Here is a 23,093-nt window from a genome sequence, read left to right on the forward strand (position 1 = left end):
GTGTGAGTGAATCAAATTATATCTACTTTTTTGGTCCAATCACAGAATTATAGTAATAAGTTTAAATGTACCATGAGATGAAAAAGGTTGAAAATTACCGCTTTAGGTTGGCTAGTTCTGGTGCCTTTCAAAAGGGGTTTCTGAGTTAGGGCAGAAAAACCCTCCTTTCTAAACAAAAGCAATCATAGATTGAGGCCCCAATTTCTTGAAATTATGAAGAAGTGAGATGTAGCCACGTACATGACCTCAAATGCTGTTTAAAAATCAGAAAGTGTGATAATTAAACCTCTGAGATGCCCAGTGCTGGCAGACTGAATACATTTTTAACTTCTAGTTCTTCGTGAAATTGCGCCCAGATGACCCCAGACCAGTTTTTTGAAAAGACTGAATCTTGCAGGAACAAAGAGTGGTTGGTAGGAGGGGAAACAACAGCAGTATGACTGGGGACTAGAAAGCAAGTTTAGCGGTTATAAGGGACGAGGTGACCCCAGAAGCCGCTGCAGGAGTTGGCTGTAGGGTCACACCAAGGGGCTACCTGTTGACACTGTGGAACTTTTCAGGATGGGGAGCACAGGCACCTTCTGGACTCGGGGTGGGGGGCGGGGGAGAAGGAGCTGAAGAGAAAAACTAGTTAGGGGCCCAAGAAGCAGTTAGAGCTTCTGGTTCTCTTCTCCCTCCCCCATAGAAGCCACCGTCCCTTCCCCACGCTGGCTGGCCTGGGGGCACATTATCCGGAGGGGGTAGAATAGAGGGTCTCCGGATCCCAGGCATCGCTGAGGGTGGGGCAAAAATCCTCAAGTCAGGATGTGAAGTGAAAGGTTCTGAGTGTTGAGACTCTTAGCCATCTTTCTCCCTTTGGCTCTCAGCTTTCTGTCTTTCCTGCAAGACTAGAAGAGCCTTTTTTGGACAAATCTGAAGAGACCAGGAGAAGAGACAGGGAGATACTGATACTGGAGGGGAGGGGTACGTCCCCAACCAAATGCTGCAGTGGAGGCCCTAGAGAGAACTGTCAATGAGCCCTCCACATGCAGGGAACTTTTCGTCAGTTTTTTAGGGTCTCCCTCTAGGATTAGTGGACAGATAAGTTTCTACATGACTGAGAAGAAAAAGCAAAAAAGAAAAAGCATATGGAGCGAAACATTATTGAGAGAGAAGAAAGTTCCCAGGAAAAAAATTATCCATATCTCTGCCCTGGCTGGTGTAGCTCAATGGATTGAACACGGGCCTGCGAACCAAACGATCGTGGTTCGATTCCCAGTCAGGGCACATGCCTGGGTTGCAGGGCAGTTCCCGGCAGGGGACACACCAGACACAACCATACATTGATATTTCTCTCCCTCTCTCCTTCCCTTCCCCTCTAAAGATAAATAAACAAAATCTTTAAAAAATTATCTACATCTCAAAAAGAAAACAGATATCACAGCCATAAAATAAGATTTTTAATCCAGAGAACAAAGAGCTCATCAAAATTAAGACCATGATCAAAATTTTCCGAAAAATCTATTGAAGAGTTAAAAGAAAAAATTAAGGAAATCACATACAAAGTGAAACAAGAAGATGAGGATTAGAGAAAAAATAATGAAAATGAGAGGACCGGACCATGATGTTGGACCTCTGAGTGACAAGTGCCAGGAAGAGAACACGGGTAATTGGAGAGCATCAGAGAAGTCGCTCAAGAGAAGAGACTACAGCTGAAGACAGAGTGTGCTACTGGTTGTGCCTGTGTGAGTCCCCTGCGTGGCGTTAACCAGCGGCCTTGTCTCAGCCAAGTCCCTCCTCGTGTTCTGGTGTCCAAGACAGAGACAGTACACTTTCACTTGCATGGGGTGGTTGGGAGTTTTTCCTGCTCCCATCACAAACAGTGATGTGGGGGGCGTTAGCACAAACCCTCCCGTCAGCCTGCCCGAGAAGGCAGCGTCCTGGTCACCCCAAAAGAGGCGAGGGTGACAGTGGCCGAGGAGACAGAGGGCAGGGGAGACCCCAGCTGATGGGGGGAGGGAGTGTGGCTGAACCCTGGGGCCCCCGGCCTGCTGTGGGGGCAGGGACAGGAGACGCATGGGGTTGTTGCAGCTGTGCGGAGCTGGCACGCCTCTCGCCATCCCTGCCCGTCCTGGCCACATGGACAGGAATGGTGGTGCTGGGCCAACTCACCCTGTTCCTGACCCCTGTCTGGATGCGTGTGCTGATTCCCGCAAGACATGAGGCATCTGTGAAGGCCGCATGTGGCGGTGACAGGCACGCTGGCGGCCCCTCCCTGCTGCCTCATTGCCACTGGGGACTATGTTTGTGTTTCCAGGGGCAGCTCCTCATGGGTGTGTCTCTGGGTTGGAGATTACGGTGTTTGCTCCCCTCGGTCCAGACCAGTAGATTTAGCATATTTTCCGGGCTCTGTGAGGCCCAGAAAGGACCCTTGGTTTTTTGGTTGGTTGGTTTTCCTCTCTGGATTTGGCCCGTCCAATATGGCAGCCGCTGCCCACGGGTGACTTTGTAAGTTTAAGTTCAAATTAGGTACAATTAAATGAACATTGAAACCCAGTTCCTCAATCACATGCGTCGTGTGTCAAGAGCTCCGTCAGCCCATAGGCTGTTGTGTTAGACGACAGAACCTTCCACCCAGCAGCAAGGTGCTTCGAACTGGAAACCTTGCTGCTCGGGGGTCGGTGGCCGTGGGGAGAGGACTTCCAAGCGCACAGGAGAAAGGTGAGTGGCCGACAATGAAAAATAAGCTGTTGCTGGTTTCACCTTGTGTTCTCCCTATGGTAAAACACTTCTCGAAGTAAATTCTTACTTCAGGGGGTGACATCAGGTCCCTGGGTTGGCACACTCTGTTGGAAGGTTGTCCCCAGAGTGCTCTCAATGATTGGGTCACTCGTCACCTTTCAGCCCGTTGTCAGGGACACGAGATGCCCAGCGCTTTGCCAAGAAATGGCTCCTTCCCACCGGACTTCGCGCTCTTATGGAAGGTCCCAATAGAAAAAGTGTGGGATTAGAAGCTTTTATAGCAACGTGTGACTTCTGAGTTCATGGGAAAGAAAATTCTCACCATTGTTGGTTTGCCATTTGTCATTCAAGAAAAGAAGAAAAAAGAAACCCTTGGGTGAAGCGGATGCTTTTCTGGATTGTCTGCCGCATGCTCTTCTGTTCCCCTGGTGGCGTCTCGGGGGTAGGGCCAGGCCTGGGAGATGGAGGGAGGCACTCTCTCTGGGGTGCCACTGACCTGTGCTGGAGCAGGCCCCGGGGGAGTCTCCTGAAATGCTGCATCCTGGGCCCCTGGTTTGTCGCTTTAGCTCCAGGCTGGCTCTCTTTGGGCCCATTTACCATCACTCTGGTGGGCTCGCCGAGTGGGTGCAGGGATCTCGGACCTGCACGCAGCTCCTGCAGCCCCTGCAGCCTCCTGCTGTGTCTGTCCCTCCCCACTCATCAGAGTCCTAGGCGGGGCTGTGTCTCTTTGCTCTTTGTAAACCTGGGGGGAAGGGGAGCGCAGATAAGTATCTAAAGGGTCCGTGAGCAAATCAGTCTGTCTGGGACCAGCTCTTTTGACTTGGAGTCTTAGGCGCTTCCATGAACAGTTCAGAGGGTGCCCTGCATAGCCACCTGCCCAGCCCCAAATTTCTGCATAGCAGAGTTTCTCTGGGCCCAAGGGGAGCCCAGAGTCCTCTCGTCACCATGGTGATGGGCGGCGCCATTCCCCCCACTTCCCTTCCGGGGAATTCTGTCTCTTTCAGAGTCAGGCGAGTTCGCACGCTAGGAAGCTCTCTCTGAGTGTGGTTCTCCCTCTCTCCTTAAAGTGGGAAAACAGTTTGAAAATTATGGGTAAAACTGCCTTTTGTTCAAATGTGGTGAAAATGTTTCTGTATATTGTTACTGTTTCCTCCTGGAGTTGGTTTGGGGGTAAGTCTTAAGTGTCTCTCTCTCCCAAGCTCATGTTTTAGAAGGCCTTTTGTACTTGGCTTTGCCCTCTTTCTTCCCAAGGTGGAGAATGTTTGCGTGAGATAATAAACAAGTTCACCCTTGCCCACAACAACAGCAAAATCTCTGCCTCCTCCAGAGTCCAGGACACAGGTCACAGGTCACAGGTCACAGGCTGTCCTGGGGAGCACATGGTGGGGCCTGGCTGCTGAGATCCGGGGACAAATGGGGTAAAGAAGCAGGTGCCCGGGGCTTGGAGGCCCCTGTGTGAACTCTCTTCCCTGCTTCCCTTCCCGCCTCCCACAGAACGTGCTGAAGAAGAGGGACCAAGTGCAAGCAGAGTACGAGGCCAAGCTGGAAGCCGTGGCCCTGAGAAAGGAAGACCGCCCCAAGGTGAGGGAAGGCCCCTGGGGAGGGCGGGGGCTCGGGGCTGTGGTCACCCTGTGGAGCTGCGTGGCTCTTGTCCCTAGACACGACACACGCACGACCGAGGTGCTCCGTGCCAGCCGGGCACACCGATGCTATCCCCCTTTTTGTTCCCTTTAAGTCTTATTTCTGGGGGTTCCTAATGTGTGCTGGGGGTGAGCTTTCTGCTGTTTCCTGGGATTGATTCTTTTTTGGGACTCCCAGCTGTTATTCACAGGCAGTTCCTCTTGCCGTGACACAGAGTTTTGGAGAAAGCGGGAGGACAGTTTAGATCAGGGCTCTCAGACACGTGGTCTGCGACTGACCCACAGCAGGAGAGGCACAGGCGCTGAGAGGAGGCAGCTTGGCACATGCTCAGCTCCCAGGACAAGTGTGTCCAACCAGCGTGGAGAGTTGCACATGGAGCAAGCTGCACGCTGGCTGTGCACAGTAGGACTGCAGCTGGGTTGGACCTGGGGAAAGGCCAACAAAGGTGGCCCTTTGCTGCCCAGTCTGAGCACTGACCTAGCCCACGACACCCTCCCACTCCAGTGCCCAGGGTCCAGATGGAGGATGACAGCCGTAGAAAGGCGTCGGTGGTCCCGGTCACTCCCATGGGCTGCCTGTCTCTTCCCCCAGCCAGCCAGGGCTGACAGTGCCCTCAGCACTTTACGCTTGTGTCACTCCTTTATTCCACAGAGCCAGCCTGAGGCGCAGCTGCCCTCTTTATTCCCAGTGTCGAGGGGGCACGCCGCGGCCCGAGGTCACAGGCTGAGCCAGGCACTCGAGCCCAGAGCCCAGGCTGCAGAACCTTGCCGGCTCTCGGGGATCCCTCCACTCCCTTTTGTTTGTGACTGGAAGGTGCATTTGTTCTCGAAAAGGGGGTGGGCCGGGAGTGTCATTACAAAGATTAATGCAGGGCCCCCACTTCAGGGAAGTAGTTTACATAAGAACTGCTTGGTTTCCCTCACATGCCTGGCTTCTCACGGCTGCTGCCGAGCTGAGCTACATCTAGGAAGGAACTGGCTTGGGGAACCTGAAACCCAAACCTGGGAAATGGCACGCCTTGACTCTGTGTGGGACCTTTATGTCCTGATTGCTTTACCCAGTCACCCGAGGCCCTGAGGGAAGGCGCTGTGCTTTCCCCACGTCGCGGGTGAGGAGACAGGGCACAAAGCACCTCAACAAATTGCCTGGTTTTGTTGATGCCAGAGGTCTTTCTCCAGTGTGCCTGACCCAGCAGGCATGCGATGCACTTGTCGCCTCGTGTCGTGTGACGCCCATAGTGTCTACGCGAGAGAGTGAAGGCTGCATGCGTCCCACGGAGTCAGATGACAAAGACTGGGGCTCTTGTCACTGGCTCAGGGTTTGCAGCTGGAACTTGCCCAGGGGGCTAGGCCCCTCTTCCATCCTGCGTGTCCCAAGGGAGGAGATGACAGAAATACGACTGTGTGCGTGGCAGCCTCTGTCTCCCAGCCGCCTGCCCTGGTGACCGGCTGGCTGCCCTCGTGGTGGCCTGGAGCATGGTGCCATCTCAGTGTGGAGAGCTCAGGTCTCGGTCTCATTCGAATGGATGGCATGGAATATCGTGTGTCTATATTTCATATTACCGTTCTCATGATTTAGCTCCCAGGTATAAATATAGATGTCACTATTCCTGGCTAGGGAGGGAAGGAGAGATGACATACATGTTCTGCTGCTGGCCCAGTTGGGAAGCGGAGGATCCTGTATCTAAAAGATGTCACCTCAGTATTCTGTCAGCACTTGTACCTGCTCAGCTGCGAACACCAGCTTCCTCAGAGGAGATATTGTCACTTAATACATATTCAGCCCTGTCTGGGACAGTTGGTTTGCAAAGACAGGAGCTGAAGAACATGAATAATACGCCAGATTAGATCTTGACTCTGCCCTGGCTGCTGGCTGCCTGAAGTTCATACCCGCCCTGGGGCAGATGGAGCGGAGGGAGCACCGGTTGGTGGCTCCCTGCTGCAGGGGCTCCCGCCTCCTGCCCTCTGCTCCTGCTGGCCTGGGTGACTTCTCTTCTCCACCCCGGGGCGTTCACAGTGTCTCGCTGCTGCTGCATTGTCTCACTCACCTCCCTGGAGCATCACTCCTTCTCTTGGCCACAGGAGTTCTTACAAGAAAAGCAGGTTTCTTTCCTGCCCATGAGACGAACCGTAGGCTCCAGGCACAGCTGCATTCCCCTAGCACCGCGGGCGGGCAGCCTGAGCCTCCCCTCATTCTGAGCCTTGCCAGAGTTCATTTTACTGCCTGTGTAGCAATCGTGATAGTCAGTGACAAAGCAGGGGCTGTTGTGATGGGGGTTGTGACAGTGGGGGCAGCAGAAACTGTACCCCCAGTTTAGGATCTAGGGCAGCAGCTCCTTTGGTGGGCAGAGGAGGGCTCCGTTATCAGGCCGTCCAAGTCGACTGAGGTTTGGGGGAAAGAGCACAGGATTTAGAATCAGATGGCTCCGCCTTCAAGTCCCGGCTCTGCCCGTGGCCCCATGCCCACAGGCTTGGACCGGTTTGCTCCTTGGCCTCTGCGGGTTCAAATATGGACGGCTGTGAGGACGGCAGGGGGGGGGCCGAGGGCTGGATGCAGTCACAGCGGCGCCGCTGGCGGAGCCTCTGCTTCCCCCTCCAGCTCCATTGTCACCAGCAGGAACGCCAGATGTGTTTTCTGAGTGGGCTGGCCCTTAGGATTTACACTTTTTTGTCCGAACATAGTATTTTAGACATTATTTCTTTGTGTCCTAAAGCTTCTCCTGCTTCTGCACACCTCCCAACCGCCTCTCCTCCTGGACCACCGGTCCCCAATAGACAGACACCTAGGAAACGAACAGCTTTGTGCTGTCACCGTGCTTTCTTTCCCGTGGTTTTGAGCTCCACCTTCCAGAGCCACTGTGGGGGCGGGGAAAGCCCTGGGTGATTTCCCCCGAGGACTGGATGAGCTCTGCTCTTGGTAACTTTTCGTGGGAGCAGCACTGTGTCCGGGTGCAGCACCCGGATGAGGGGAGGGGAGGGAAGGTGGGCAGTTTCCCCAGGGACGGTGAGAGGGGTTGGGGCCTGCCCTTGTTGGGGGAGGTGGAGTCTGGGAACATCGATACCTGTGAAACAACAGAGTAGTAGCAAAATCTGACCACTTCTCTGTAACCCAGAAGACGGAAGTTGGAGGCGAGCAGCCTGGGACTCCGGCTCCGAACGGCACAGCTGCCCCTCCCACGGCAGTGGGTGGGCAGCTCGGTCCCACCTTCCACCCTGAGGCATGTGGCCCAGAGACTCCGTCTTGCATTGCTTCTGTCGTTGGGCCTGGCACCTGTCCACTGCAGCCGTGAACCCCTTTCCCGCAGGTTTGGGGATCCCGCCTGCCTTATAAAATCTTTGGGGACTTTTAAAACCTGCTGTCAGCATGGGAGCAGATGACGGGATGTCTCCAGCCTGGTTCCAAGAAGGAAAGTTGGGTAGAGGTTTCGTAGGGCCTAGGAAGGCCCAGTCGTGGGAAGAGCTAAGTAACATATTTTTAAGTGAATGTTGAATGAATTTTTGTTACCACCCTGCTTCCCAACACACAAAAATGCTTAATTTAATCCCCTAGGGCCCCTCTCCCATCACTTCAACAGCCCGAATTCTGTGGTGGACGTTTTCATGAGGGTTAGGGGAACCGAAGAGAAAACTGCAGGCTTTTGTTCTCTGCTTCGGAGTTGCTGTCTTTTGAGTCTAAGCTGGTGATAACATTCTGCTTCTTGGTGGCTGGTGATAAGCAACACGCAGCCACTGGCACTGGGTGTTGCCATCCCAATGCCCTTCAGATACAAATGTAGCAAGGCTCTAACAATGCCTCAGTCACAAAGTCCAAACACGGAGGCCTCTGCTCCGTGAGCTGATCGCCGCAGAAACACCGTCCAGGAAGAAACACACACAGGAGGAATGTGATTCTGGGCGTCTGATACCAGCAGCCCTGCTCTTCATAAAATTGGGCAACTTCAGTAGCTGGTCATTTCAAACAGCTCACCCCAATTCCTCTTATTCTGTCCTTTTTAAACCCTCCCCCCCCCCCCAGTCCATCCCCATGTATCTCTGGCTCTGCTGTGTCTGACTCACTCACTTCTGCTTCCGGGCCCATCTATCTTAGCGACGTTTGCTGACCCCTGTATTAACCCTACACACATTGGCTTCCCCCTGAGTTCTACCCATCACCCCTCCCTTCCTCATCTCCCCCTGCTGTTCCCCCATACGTTAGGCAAATTTTAATCATGGCAAAGCACACACACATAACACTTATCATCTGAACCACTTTCAACTGTATGTGAAGTTCATCGGCGTTTCGTAAACTCCCAGCATTGTGTGACCAATCTCTACAACTCCTCATCTTGCAGGACTGAAACTCTCCACCGGTTGAACCGCTGCTCCACCTCGCCCCTCCCCCTGGCCCCCCATGGCCCCCCATCTACTTCCTGTCTTTATGAACTTGATGACTCTAGGTAGGCTCTTCATATCAGTGGAACTACACAGTCTTTGTCATTTTGTGACTGGTTTATTTCACAGCACAGTGTCCTTAAGGTACGTCCATGGTGGAGCAGGTGTCAACGTTTCCTTCCTTCCTTAAGGCTGGATAATACTCCGCTGTGTGTGAGGGCCACGCATCTGCGGATGGACACTCGAGTTGCTTCCACCTTTCGGCTGCAGTGAACGTGGTGTGCAGATGTACCTTCCTGTCCCTGCTGTCAGTCCCTGTGGGTGTACGCCCATAAGAGGAATTGTTGGATCATATTGTAATGATATATTTTTGTTTTTTGAAGAACTATCATGGTGTTTTCTGCAATGGTTGTGACCATTTTACATTCCCACTAACAGTACACAAGGGTTTCCCTTTCTCTACATCTTGGCCAAAGCTTCTTATTTTCTGGGTTTTGTTTTGTTTTGCTTTTTAGTAACCATCCTAGCAGGTATGAGGTGGTATCTCACTGTGGTTTTGACTTGCCTTTCCATAATGATTCCTGGTGCGGATGCCTCTTTCATGTGCTTGTTAGCCATTTGTCTGTCTTCTTTGAAGAAATGTCTAGTCACGTCCTTCGCTCACTTTAAAATCAGGTGGTTTTATGGTGGTCAAGTTGTTTCCGGCCCCTGTTGTGGAGGGAAGGCCTCGCCCTTTCCCGTGGTGGCAGCTGCTGGACCTCCCGTACCTGGTTGGTGGGCCTGTCCTTCATCCCGCAGCCACCCTCGCGCCCGGACGAGCGACGGCAGGCCCTGCTCTGACTTTCTAGAGCGTCTGTCTCAGCGATGCTGGGCCCAGCTCTGTTGGTTCTGCCTCCACCAGGTCGTTCTAATTGCTCCTCTCCCGCCGGGTGTCCTGGCCGCCGCCCTGGCCCCAGGGCTCCCAGGGCAACCTCAGGACAGTAGAGTTTGGTGTTGACTCATCTCTGGTTTCTGGTAAAATCTTGGGTGGGTTGCAGGGGTGAGGAGCAGCACGTGGTTTGAAAGAATGCATTTTGATTATAACAGTTTATATTCGGAAAACAAAAAAGTAGCCTCTTTTTACAAGATGTGGAATTAAGAGCAATAAAATATTCTCACCTGAGGAGCTCTGCAAATGATAGATTATCTTCCATGAACTTGGCTTTGTTTTTAACATTGATAGTGACCAGAACTAACAAATGTTTGTTGAGTATTTAACGTACACCAGGCCCCCAGTGCTTGGTGCATTCTGTCTCATTTCACCTCATAACGACCTTGTACGGTGGATAGTACTATCCAGAAAAAGAAGCTGAGGCGGAGGGAGGCCCAGAGTCACCCATCCAGTCCGTGGGAGGTGTGGCATTCAAACTCTGAAACTCTGGCTCCGTATCGGTCTAGACCCGTGGTTCTCAAGCAGTGTGCCGCAAAAAGTTTTAAGACGTGTGATACCTGACTATTTATTTAGTCAAGGGCACTGACCTCTTTTCTCTTAGACTGTCAAATAAAAAAAAATGGCAACAGCCAATACATCAGAAGCAGTCCGGAGTGAACGAATCAAAATTATACTTATTTTTTCGTCAGATGGACAAAATATATAACAGTCTTTGGTGGGGCTGCAGAATTTAGTAATTAGTGTAAGTGTGCCATGCGATGAAAATGGCTGGAAAGTCGCTGGTCTATATACTTGGAGGAATCACGAGGCATTTCTCTTTCCCAGAAAGGGGCATGAGGTGGATGGGCCTCAGAAAAGCTGGCCTTCAGGCAGGGTCCCCAGCTTCTCACCTTCTGGGCACACCCCCCACCCCCAAGTCCCGCCCCCTGGAGTGCTCTCTCTGAGTCTTTGTGAGCACTGTGGCCTGTGAGCTGTTCCTGAGGTGGTTTAGGTGCCGTGTCAATTCTGTCACTTGCATGTGCCATCGCTCTAGAGTGCCCTCTCCCTCGGGAGTGCCACTGCCGTCATCTCTGGAGTCATCTCAGCGGGGCTTCTCCCAGGAAGCCAGGTCCTTCACCTCAGTTGGGCTTGGTCTCCACTTGCAACGCCCAGCGCGCCCAGTGCGCCCAGCACAGGGCTCAGGGTGGAGCAAAAGCATCCCACCAGTGACCGCCCAGGCAGGTTCATTTTCTTCCCAGAGAGACCAGACCTGAGCACTCTCATGCCCCTCGGGGCCAAATGTGGGGTGTGCCGTGAAAATGATGGGCAAAAAACATTTCCCAAAGCCAAGCTCAGGCAATCATAAAATCCAGAGCTGTAGCTCTGACTCCTAATTTTTGTGGGTCAATGAAAAAAAAAAGCATCCGTTCCCTTAAGAAAGCTCCCCCTTCCCATATAAGGACTCCCCTGAATCAGAGAGCCTCACCTACCTCTTCTCCCTGTGCCAGCAACCCCCTGCCCCTCACAAGGTTCTCTTTTCAGAGCTTAGCTCTCCCTCTTTGCAGAAGCAGTGTGGTGAAGCAAGCAGGAACTTGCTCCCAGGCGCTCACCCACCAGATGCTAAAAGGAGCAGTGCCCCAGGAGAGGAGTAAGGGAGCATAGACTTGCCTGCAGGGAGATGAGGCCTGGCCAAAGCCCCACCACTGCGTGTCCCTGGAGGCCAGTTCACTGGATATTTGTGGAGGGCAGGCAGGGGGCACCCGGGAGCAGCCAAGCCAGGGCACTCTTGTGTTATTTCACTTGCCCCCAAGGTGGCCAACAGCAGTGGGTGAATCAGCAGGGAGAGGCCAGAGAGGCCTCAGTCAGGGCATCCAAAGTGAAAGTCAGGTATTTCTTAAAAATTTTATTTATTTGTTTATTTGTAGAGAGAGAGGAAGGGAAGGAGAATGAGAGGGAGAGAAACATCGATTGGTCTCCTCTCACACACCCCCAATGGGGGACCTGGCCTGCAACCTAGGCATGTGCCCTGGCCAGGAATCGAAACTGTGACCTTTTGGTTCACAGGATGACGCCCAATCCACTGAGCTACACCAGTCAGGGCTCAAGTATTTGTTTTGTTTTGTTTGGTTTTTAGTTTTAATCCCAGAAGCTTAAGTGCTTTGCAGAAGTCTCCTTTCCCCCCCTCAGAAGAAAAGTTCTTTCTTTTCAGGCTGCCTAGGGTGCCTCCCATCTCTTTCTCTCCCACTCATCCTTGTCTCACGAAGTCCAGCGCTCCTGCCAGGCATGTTTGATCCCTTCCTCTCGGCTGCTCCCTTTTCTTCGCTCCTGTGTGCTGCAACCACCTTGGAACGGTCTGGGTGACCAAGCAGATGGCCAGTGCCCTCGGCCTTAGAAGCCCCGAAGGAGTCCAGCTCCCTCAGGCTTGACCTCACCACTACTGGTGTTCCTGAGTTGGCTCCGTGCCCATCAGACCTGGGTACAAAACCTCCCAGGAGGGCAGAGATGGATCCAGAAGGGACCCACAGCTTGGAGACGTGAGGGCTCACAGGCCCCAGCACACAGCGTGTACAAGGCCTGATTGTTGCTGCGAAGCATCTGGCGGGAGGGCGGGCGTTGCCCCAGCTTCGGGCACGTTGGCCTCCAGTGACCATCAGGGCCCAGCGGGGAGCTCTTCCGACTCAGGCGGGAAGCGAGCTTTGTGCTTCAGCAACCAGGGTGCTAATTTCCCGTCACCGTTCATCGCATTGGATGCTCTCTGTCTGGATGTGTAGGATGCGTGAGACCCACCAAAACAAAGTGAAAGTTGTGAAATTCAGGTGGCACCGTTCCATTTTGAGAAAGTCCCCCAGAAGAAAAAGTTGAAAACTGAAATAAGCCAGGCAGTGAGGGAGAAATACTGTATGATCTCACCTTGAACTGGAACATAATCAACAAAAGGAAAAAGCAAACAAAATATAACCAGAGACATTGAAATTAAGAACAATTTAACAATAGCTGGAGGGGAGGGGGGAGGGGGGAGGGGACTGTGGGGAGAAGGGTTTTCAGGAACTTCTATAAAGGAAACATGGACAAAACCAAAGGGGAGTGAGGTGGATTTGGATGGGGTGGTGGGGAGTGGTGGGGAGAAAATGCAGACAACTGTAATTGAACAACGATAAAGTAATTTATATATGTTTTAGAAGTTGAAATAGCCTGCTACATTTCTCTTTCTTTTTTTTGGACACAGATATATATATATTGACACACACACATCTCTTATTTCCCCAGAATTGCCTGACTTTCACTTTTCATTGTTGGCAATCTGCTATACTGGGGAGCACGGACAAGTCTCCAGATTATCTGTAATGTGGGGTTCAGGGAAGGGAGCCGGCCCATAGTCTTACTATTGCAGTCAATTCTCTGATTACTGAGGGTGGACATCCCCCAAATCAGAGGTGATGCAATAGTTCACATGATGACAGGAAAACCTTTTCTAGTTTCAGTGTTGGACGCAGGAGGCCAGCGGGCCATTTTGCTGAATGTTTGCAAAATCTACACAGATGGTCACATTTTAAAAAAGGAACCAAAGACGCATGCCTCTGAATGCAAGGTTTCTTCCTGCTTGCAAATGGAGAGAGGGTGTTCCCCCCAGGGGTCTCTGCTGTGGTTGGGTGGGTTCGAAGGTTTGGGTCGGGGTGGTCTGCTTCAGAATTCCTTCTTAGACCTGAAAACAATGGGCTCCGCCTTCAAATAAAAGCCTGCAAAGGAGAGAGCTGGTCTGGGGCGTTGCAGTGCAGTCATCCGGCCAGTCACCAACGTGCAAGCAGAGTGGTTCCGGGTGGGAGAAGCCAGCCACAGGTACAAGGCCCCCACCTCTTCGTCCCCCCTTCCAGGTGCCCATGGACGTTGAGAAATGCCAGGATCGGATGGAGTGTTTCAACGCTGATCTGAAAGCCGACATGGAGAGGTGGCAGAACAACAAGAGGCAGGATTTCCGGCAGCTGCTCATGGGCATGGCCGACAAGAACATCCAGTACTATGAGAAGGTAATGAGGGGGACCAGACCATGGCCCCCTCTTTAGGGAAGCGTTTCCAACAGCCAGAGCCTTTCCTTAGGGCCTGGCAGAAATCCAGAAGCCGGGCTCCTACCAGTCCCAGCCCCCTCCCTTGTTGTCTGTTCACCCCTAGCAGCCCCTGCCCGTCTTGGCCCGGCTGCTGCGCTTGATGCGCTGCTGGTTTGGGGAGCCCGCTGGGCTCAGTCCGTGCTGATGGAAGCAGTTTTATCTTCCGTGCCCTTTGGTCCTGGCCGCCAGCTGCTTCCCAGAATCAACCTGGCCTTCAGCGCAGGGATGCCCCCAGTTGATGGAGGTTTTGGGACTACGTTAATGCCACTGGGGGTTACTTTAATGGAGGCGTTGGGCTTACAGCTTAAAGTAACCCTCTGTTGTGGTTCTGCATTCCAGGGCCCGTCACTGGCATTGTGCCGTGGATCTCTTGGGCGATCTGGTAGAGGCTGTAGACTGCGTATTAAAATACTGTTTGTTCTCTAAAAATACACTTTAATATGATGCTTTTAAATGCCTAAAATAAAGGCATGTGGGATTATAAAGGAAAGCTATTAAAACAGCTTCTTTCCCTTGAATTCCCAAATCCCACAAACAGGATCACTGTCTTGGAACCTCATCTGGCTCCTTCCTACAGTTAACAGAGCTTCGCGCCTTATGTGCCGCGCGCCAAGGATGGCACACGTGAATGAACAAGACAGCAGGGCTCCCACCACGAAGGAGCCCTGGTCTAGTGGAGGCTACTCACTGATACAATAATCCCACCTCTGCAGAGTGAGGGGAAGAGCAGGAAGCTGGGAGAGAGCACTAGGGGGCACAATTCAGATTACAGGTCGGGGGGAGGGGGCAAGTGGAGTGGGCAGGAAAGGCCAAACTGAGGAAACTACATTTGATCTGATTCCCAGAAACAAAGACTTGGGGACTAAGTATTCCAGGCAGAGGGAGCAGCAACCTATGCCAGGGTCCCACGATAGGAAAAAGCTTGAGCCTTCAGGGGTCAAAAGGAAAGCTGGTGTGGCCTTGGTTCCCCATCATGGACACAGAAGGACCCTTCCAGGTCCGAGATGGTGGCCGAGGGACAGAGCAGGACCGCCCTGGGTCTCTGGCCGAAAGCCAGCCCCTTAAATCTCCCCAGGCTCGGTATGCAGGGGAGGGTCTCAGTCCAGCTCCTCCAACCTCAGAGTCACTGGGAAGGAGAAGCAGGGAGCGATTTCACCACTCCTCCCTCCCTGCTTGACCCATGGATGCCTCTCTCCTCCCACCTCCTCCTCCCCAGTGACTCACTGCAGAGCCCTGCTTCTCCCCTGGGGCGGCCCCTAAGAAAGGCCTGTGTGTTTCCTCTGTCCTTCCCTCTTCGCAAAAGACCTCTCAGATGGAGCCTCATTTCTTGCTCAGCAGGGTGCTCTAAGAGGAGAGTGCCAGAGCCCTCTACGTTCTAGGCCCTTCACAGGGATCTGGGATGACAGTGGCCCTGTAGAGCAGAGAAACACTTGTTTGGGAATCACAAGCCTTTTTTAATACAAAATCTTTTATTACAAAATCATAAGCACAGAATTCTGTAACACAACAACATCACACTCAGGCACCCCAGATGGCATTTTAGATGAAATGTTCACATTAAAACTGAGGATTACACCCATACCATTCCCCTACCAACCACACTCAAGCAGGCCTTACTTCTGCGGGACCCTGTCCATAACAGTGTTTGGACATAATGAAACAATAAACACAGAGGTCCCTCCCTCCCTCTTCCCTGTGGGGAGACCCAGGAGGAGCCCGTGCAAGCAAAGGTGAGGTTGGTGAGGAAAAACAGGTTTCCACCCCCTTGGAGTCGGGTGGTTGACTCACTCCACCGTGATTTACAGCCTTGTGCAAGCACTACCCATCCCTGGGGCTGTGACTCTGTTCTGGCTGAGAACCTAGGGCCCCGTCAAGGGTTTGCAGCCTGGTCTCCTTTCAGCTCTTGGAAGGGAGAGGATTTCTCCTGGCAACCCCATCTCCACTCTCCGGCCGTGAGCATTCAGCACAGACAGTGAGCTTACGCCCCATGCAGACGCTGTGACCTTTCGTGCGCGTAGGGTGATATGTTCAAAACCAACACCTGTTGCTTCCCCCTGTCTCCCGTGGTTGTGGATCAGGTGCATGGGTGTCATCAAAGGTGACCCAGCAGGAGTGACAGGACTAGAGCAGAGTTAGGGCGCTGACCCTGAAATCTGAAACTCGCAGCTGATACTGGGTGCACACGTTGTTGTTTCAGTGCCTCACGGCATGGGAGTCCATCATTCCACTGCTGCAGGAGAAACAGGAGGCCAAGTGAGCGCCTCCTTGGGACGGAGGCTCCTCGACCTACATGGGGCACGGCACCCCATCCCGGAACGTCCCTGCCGTGCCAGCGCGGTGGCACCGAGAAAACCGCAGGAACATCTCTCCTCGTGTGTTTCTTTCCCATCCCCACCTGCCTTTGCCTGACAGTTGTTTTTAATTGGTATTTATTCCCCGGCGGAGCCTGGAGGGCTGTGGTTGTCTCAGCCAAAGCAGCACGCCTTCCATGCTGTGAAGGGACCTGTGACATGGAGTACCGTGAAGATCCGACGGTGAGAGGCAAGGCATCTGCAGCCGACGTGCTGGTACCTCGTTGCGGTTTCCTGTTTTGTGACATTGGAGTTAGTGGCCTGTTGTGGGAGAGAACTGGGGTCCTGCTTTCCGGGGACACAAGGAAGGAAGGCACGGACAGAAGGCCACCCTTGCTTTGCAAGGGTGCACAGCAGCTCTGGCCCTGACATTTCTGGGCATCGACACGTCCCAGCCCTGCGGGAGGTGCTGGCCCCTCTGTGGAAGGTCCTTCATGTACAGTGGCCTGTAGCCGTGAGCATGGCCTGCTGCCTGCGTGTGACGGGCGGCACCTCTTTTACGGTTCCTGGTTCGGACGGGACCATTGAGATCAGTGTCTGCGTGCATCCATGCCAGAGCAAGCAGGCCAGCGTCCTGGTCCTCATGTGGAGCCTGGGAACACTGTGGTGACCACGCTCCCTGAACTGGGTTCTGACACTAGAATGGGGTAGATTGGAAACTCTTTTTGTGTAAAATGGAAAAAAAAAAAAAGGTGCGTTTTTTTTCTCTGTGACGTTCTTCCATGTTTTTCTTTCACTTGTGAGATGTCAGCGGCCTGGAGAGCAGGCCCCCTGGGGAGTAGCTGGTGTCCTGAAGGCAGGTCGCTCCCCGGCGGTTGCGATCATTGGGCAGATGCCAGGCCCGCCGCCCACGTCTGCTTTGCGCAATGGCCGTTACCTCACCAAAAATTCCTGGTTTAATGTTTGCTATTGTGGCCCGAGTGTTTGGGCAACCTTGTGGTGAGAAGCTGGCGTGTTGTTGCGACACAGTTGAAATTTGGTGAGCTCAGTGCGGATGGCCTGCATGAGGTGCTCGCAGGGACCTCCAAGGTGACGCAAGCAACAGCGAACACCCCTCCCGGCTGAGCTGGAGCCCATGTGCCGCCGGGTTCCCCGGGGGCCGCTGGCTGCACCTCGAGTCCTGGTCTCCAACTGTTACTGGGTTTGCTTTTCCAGTCGACAGAAACACGACCAGACAAAGAAGGAACTCTTTTTTTTTTTCTTCTCCTGAAACGAAGCTCTGTGTGTCACTTTTGTATTCTTTCATCTGTGGCGCATCCCTATAAAATGATAAATCTCAAGTAAGTGATAGCTTTTTTTTTTTAAGTGGAACAGCTGTGCTGAGACCCTGCTGCCTGTGGAAGTTAATCGGTGAACGGCGGCCAGAGTGCAGTGGGCTGAAGTCGCTTCGTTCCACTCCCGACGTCAGACTCGGCAGATGTGACGGCCGCGGCTGTGCGGCCGCTGGGGCAGCAGTCGGACGGACGGATGACACGGACCAGCTCGGTTCTGTTTCCTCGTGTCTGAAAAAGTCGTCGCAGTTTAAGTCGTGATTTTTATATCAGTGGGTACTTGACTGCACTGTTAGAAGCCCTCTGTGCCATCCTAAACCCTTCTATGTGAATTCTCAGTTTGGTACGATTAGCAATGATTCACTGAAGTAGACACATAAGAACAGCCCATCCACCCCGAGGGGTGGTTCAGCGTTTCTTTCTACCTCTAAGCCATCACGTTGGTGTGGGCAGGAATGCCCGGGGCCAGCCCAGCCGCTTGTTGGTAGAGTCAGGGTGGGCTGCCGGCCCTCTGTTGATATTTGGTAGAAAACACTAGACAGACCCGATAACAAATGCTCATCTTCGGGAATGTGTGAAGACTTGCCTTATGGAATACATGCTTTAAAACTGTTGCCCGGTGTAATGAATACTTAGAACCATGGCAGGGGTTACAAGAAGACTAGACCGTAGCCTGCTGCTAGTTGCCAAAGCCCAGGGACATTCCTGTGTAAGGGTTAGTTGAGAAAGAAGGCAGCCCTTCCAAAAGACATCAAGATCATCGCTGGGACATTTGGGGAAGGCAGCAGGGTCCGCAGTCACCCCACACATTACTGGAGGCAGAAGACTAGCTCTGAAAGGATTTGGGCACCTCGGGATTCTGTCTTTCTCTCTTTGGTCCCCATGTTGGTTTAAGACAGCAGAAAGAGCTGGAACAAGGCGACTTGCCCTCCTGCTGCCATGGACCCCAGAGCTTGGAAAACGAGTTTGTGTGATAGACTTCCTTGGGGAGAGGGCCTAGGCTGTGGCATCTGACAAGGGAAGGCTGGACCAGAAGGAAAGGGACAGCAGGCAGTGAATGAAGGACGCTCTCTGGTCCTTCCCACGGCTCCCTCGGGCCCCTGAGGGTCAGCAACCCCAAGCATTCGCCTCTTCCTTTCGGCCAGCACAAAAGTGATTGTTTCCCTGTGAGATGCGGAACCCGGAGACGTCATTGCCAAAGACTGCCTCACAGAGGCCTTGTCACCCCATCCTTCTTGGCTCCACAGAGCCGTGGTGCTGAGACCCCCGACTCCTGTCTCGTATTTGCTTTCTGGGAGACTTTTGGCTACAGACACACCTTCCCTCAGGCAGACAGACTCGGGCAGGTGTGAAGGTGCTGGCAAAGTGGAAAGGTCTCCCCGTCCACTGCCCCCCGGGCCTGGGGAGTGAAAGGTTTCATTGCCCAGGTTCAGAACCCAGGCTAAAGCAGAAGGGAGAAGTCCTAGAAACAGCAGATTTTAGAGAGCGAATGATGTTAAAGAGGGCCGTTGTAACGGGTCCAGGTATGGACCCTGCTCTTTTTTATCATGCAGTGAGGTCAGCAAGAAGATTCGAGGCTGCTCTGCAGGGAGCCCCTGCCCCTAAGGAGGAGGAGCAGCCTGCTCCACCAGGTCTGGGTTCGGGGTTTCCCTCCCGGTAAGACGATAATGATTCCTGGTGAGCTCGGATAAGTGCAGTTCTGGAGGTGATTGGCACGCATTTCACTGAGCTGCTCCGTGAGCTCAGCCAGAGACCTTTCTTTAGCTGAAATAACGAAGCCCAGCCCCACACTGGGGGTTGTGGTGAATGTAGCGTGAGTTTGTCTTCATGCCAGATTTCAGCCACAGCCAGGCTGTGTCCTCCACGTTGTTGAGCTGAATGTAGGGGGTGTGTGATGGCCCCGTGGCGGTCTGCCGGTGGAGTTTCTCTCGGGACGGTGTCAGTCCAAGCAGCACCCCGAGTTTGTGTGCCTTGGCCCTGCCATTGATGGGATTGAAACCATGGGCACTGGCTCTGTTTCGAGGCCATTCATTGGGCTGCAGAATGGTCATTGTCTGTCCTGACTGGTGCGAGGGGAGGGACAGCGAGGCGCAGACCGACTTCTAGGTCTGTGCTGGCCTCGTGCGTTCCGGTCTTGGGATGGGTTAGAGCCGGGCTCTGCTCTGGCTGCCCCCAAAGGTGCTTCCGCTCAGAAACCGGGCTGCCCGTCGCCGGGGCGTGGGCTCGGCATCCGGGACCCCACCTTCCTAGCCGCCTGCTTTAAAGGCCTACAGGAACGAGGTGATCTAATTCTGAGTCTGGGGGAACGCTGCTGTGGTCATTCCCATTTACAAAATCATGTTTGGAGTTGGGGGTTTGCCTCTTACTTTCAAAAGTCCTCGAGGTGGCAACAGACTGGACTTGCCCTCTCCTTACGTTTGCTCTGTGCGGACGGCAGGTGGCATCTATCAGTAAAGTTGAGGAAAGTGTCATCCCCTGGGCCAGCCAAATGGAGCTGGGTATGTTGGAGCTGTTCTCTTCCCTGGGATGCTTAAAATTCAGTGAATAATCCAGAAACCCCGTTTTGGATCAGCCCACCCCATCGCGGGTGAGCTTTTTGTTTGAAGGATGTCTGGTCGCCCCACAGCTGTGCAGACCGGAGCACCGCAGGGCTGACTGCGCTAGAAAAGGTGAGCAGGGACCTTGTTATGGGGAGTCGACTGTTCTTTCTTAATCTTGTGTGTTTGAAAGGCTTCCCGGGTATGGCTGTCTACTCCTTTCTGTGGGGCAGAAAAAAAATATATATATATGATGCAGGTAGTTTTTACTACTGTTGACAGCCTGTAAATACGTACTTCAAAAAAAAATAAAACAGTAGGTTATTTGTCCCATACATAAATATTCTGGGTACTTAGCACTAGAAAATCAGCAAATCCAGACTTTTAAAAATGCCCCAAACTGTGAAAAGTTTAACTCTGCTGTTTGAGAATTTGTCAACACCTATTAAAATGCTTTATTCTTCAACTAGTATTTTTTAGATTCTGGGTAAAAAGATTTTTTAAAACTGTAATCACTCGTTGCGCTTCAACACCTGAGGTCTAACATAGCCAGTCCTCAGTCCTCTTAAAGAGACAAGCCAGAAAGTGAGGTTCACCTCAGTGGGGCTGCCCTTTGGGGGGAAGCTAAGCAGTGCCGTTGCCAAATGATGCTTTTGATGATGTAAGGAAACACAGGGACCACAGACCCCTTTTTTGTTTTAAAGAATAGAAGATTAAATTAGTGCCTTTTGGCACACTTTTGATTGTAGAGAGTGCCTCGTGTCAGCACCGACACATCACCCAGGCACAGAGAACTCTCTGGACTCTGACGACATCGAAGGCTTGCCCTGGTTCTGCAGAGCCGCTTCTGCAGAGATGCCGTGGGGGCCTCAGAGCAGCGTGTTTCAGAAAGAAGTTCTCCACAGGTTGAATTGCCAAAAACATACAACATATTGTGTCGACTCACATAATTTAGTCCATTGTAACAGAGCTGTTCTATGAAAACCAGTGACTGGGTACTGCATGCGCTCCCCTCTGCCCGTGTGATTCTGGCTCCGCGTGGGCCAGGTGAGAGCAGGCAGCACCTGTCGGCACCCATCCCCGTTTGACAGGCTGGCTCACAGATGCCGACCAGACCAACCCTCCGGTCCTCTACTGGAAAGAAAGGGGCGTTGCTTTCACCTGGGCGTGGAAATGGAGCGGTGAGAATAGGTTGCAGACGAAAATGTGAATCCGGGTGTTGAAACGATGCCTGTGTCAGCTGGGCCTTCACGGAACAGCAGCTAGCACCAGCCACCCGGACACCTCGGAGGCTGCGGCCCACCCAGCAGACCCCTGTCCGCTGTGCTTCTGCGCCTGCCTCCCCGTGTCTGTGAGCCGGGGGTGCACTGAGAAACAGTGGGCACCTGCTGTGTTCCCATGGAGTAAACTGCCAGCAGGCTTTCTAACTCGTATTTTAACTGTCAAAAAAGATTTTTAAAAAGTCTTTTGCTTAGGTCATGTCCACATTATGGACTGTATTTCTTATGTTTAGAAATTGTTCTTTACATTTAAAATTTTAAGAGGAAAAAAACCCTTCTGAGGTATTGATAAAGCCCTTTGCATAAATGTGTTCTTTTCTCTCCACGCTGCCATTAAGCCAAACCAAAAGCTGTGAAAATAAAAACAAATGTGTTCAAGAGTGTGTGCAGGCCAGAAAGCATTTTTATTTACAGGTCAAAGTCTTTGTCTCACAAAGCTACCAAATTTTAAAAAGAATGTTGCTTTTTCTTCTTTGTTGTGCAACCCAGAGATTGTAAAAAGAAAAAAAAAAAGAGCTTTTGTTGCATTTTTGATGCTGGCACGAGGTTTTTGTCCACCTTCTTTTTTCATGTATCTGTGTATAAAAAAAGCTGTTTGTTGTTTACTATGGGATTAGTATTACATTTTGAGGTAAACAAAAGAATTTGTATTGCTTGATAAACTGTTAGCGTGTAAATTTCCAAGGTTTCTTTACCTCAATTAACTTAAAGTAATGGACCAATAAACCTATAAAAGATGCTTTCTTTACCCGGAGTCAGGTTCTCATTTGTACCACTGTCTAGGAGCAAAAAACGTCATGCCTCTTCCTTTTTTCTTCTCCCACAGTTGCCTGCAACAGTCAGGGTGTACAGTGCAACAGAAACATGTCACTGAATAATTTTTACTCTTCACTTTTTCGTAGACTCCTCCTCAATCTACCATCTCCTACAAGTTGGCACCAGTGTGGGGAGATGAGGAAACTTCCAGGTGTCCTTAGCCGTACTTGACACCATGCTGGGCCGGTAGGCTTGGCAGCCAGCCTGGGAAATTCTATGAAGGATTTCCTCCTCCTTCGTCCCATTGCAAAGCAGAGCCAGTCATTTCCTGACTTTTTTCTGACTGCTGAGATGTAATATAGAAGCTGTAAGGAAAGAAACATCTGTGGTTCTTTAGAGCTTACAGTGCATTGCAAACTCGGGGACCAGAATGCTCAGGTAAGTTTACCTAATGACGACAACGGACTGGAAAAGAACTTAAACTGGTGTTAAACTTGGCTTACCAATAGTAGACATCACTAATATAATGCAGCGCTACCAGGTGAGGCTGCACGGTGGGATAAGAGAGACATCACATTTCAGCCTTTCTACTTACTATCTGGTGTGAGGCAAGTCACATCTCTCTGAACTTCAGTGTTGTGACTTTTGAATGGAGACGTGTCCTCCCTGAGGAGTTGCTGATTGGACTAGCCGTGAGGTATGCAAAGCCCCTAAGTGTCAGCTGGGCACTGATTACATGACAGCCCTTATGGGAAGACTCCTCCTATAGTTTAAATATGGCCAACTTCAACATTAAGCATCTTCTAATAACAATCATTCCTGGATGCTTTGTCATTGAAAATTAAAAAGCAGGCCCTGGCTGGTGTGGCTCAATGGATTGGGCCCCAATCTGAGAACTTGAAGGTCACTGGTTCGATTCCGTCAGGGCACATGCCTGAGTGGCAGGCCAGGTCCCCAGTGGGGGACATGTGAGAGGCAACCAATTGATGTTTCGCATATTACTGTTTCCCTCCCTCTTGTTCTTCCTCTCCTCTCTCTAAAAAATAAATAAAAATAAAATCTTTTAAAAAATAAAGAAAATTAAGAAGTGGGATATACCTTTTTTTAACTGGTTTCTTTTAAGGAAGATGATGGAGGCCGCATGCTGGCGGGT

At 51.9% G+C, this 23,093-nt stretch overlaps 1 protein-coding gene across 1 annotated transcript in view; it reads left to right on the forward strand.

The window, feature by feature from the left end:
• SNX30 (sorting nexin family member 30) overlaps positions 1-21,932 on the forward strand; it is a 90,838-nt gene extending 68,906 nt beyond the window's left edge. Inside the window, exons 7-9 of the mRNA XM_037036222.1 lie at positions 4,216-4,302; positions 13,515-13,667; positions 15,943-21,932. Of these exons, the coding sequence (XP_036892117.1) occupies positions 4,216-4,302; positions 13,515-13,667; positions 15,943-16,002 (300 nt within the window). The 3' untranslated portion in view covers positions 16,003-21,932. The remainder of the gene's footprint in view (positions 1-4,215; positions 4,303-13,514; positions 13,668-15,942) is intronic.
• Positions 21,933-23,093: the final 1,161 nt, after the last annotated feature.

This window comes from Sturnira hondurensis, unplaced genomic scaffold, assembly GCF_014824575.4.
Source record: "Sturnira hondurensis isolate 20B ecotype Veracruz unplaced genomic scaffold, ASM1482457v3 Scaffold0022566, whole genome shotgun sequence".
NCBI lineage: Eukaryota > Metazoa > Chordata > Mammalia > Chiroptera > Phyllostomidae > Sturnira > Sturnira hondurensis.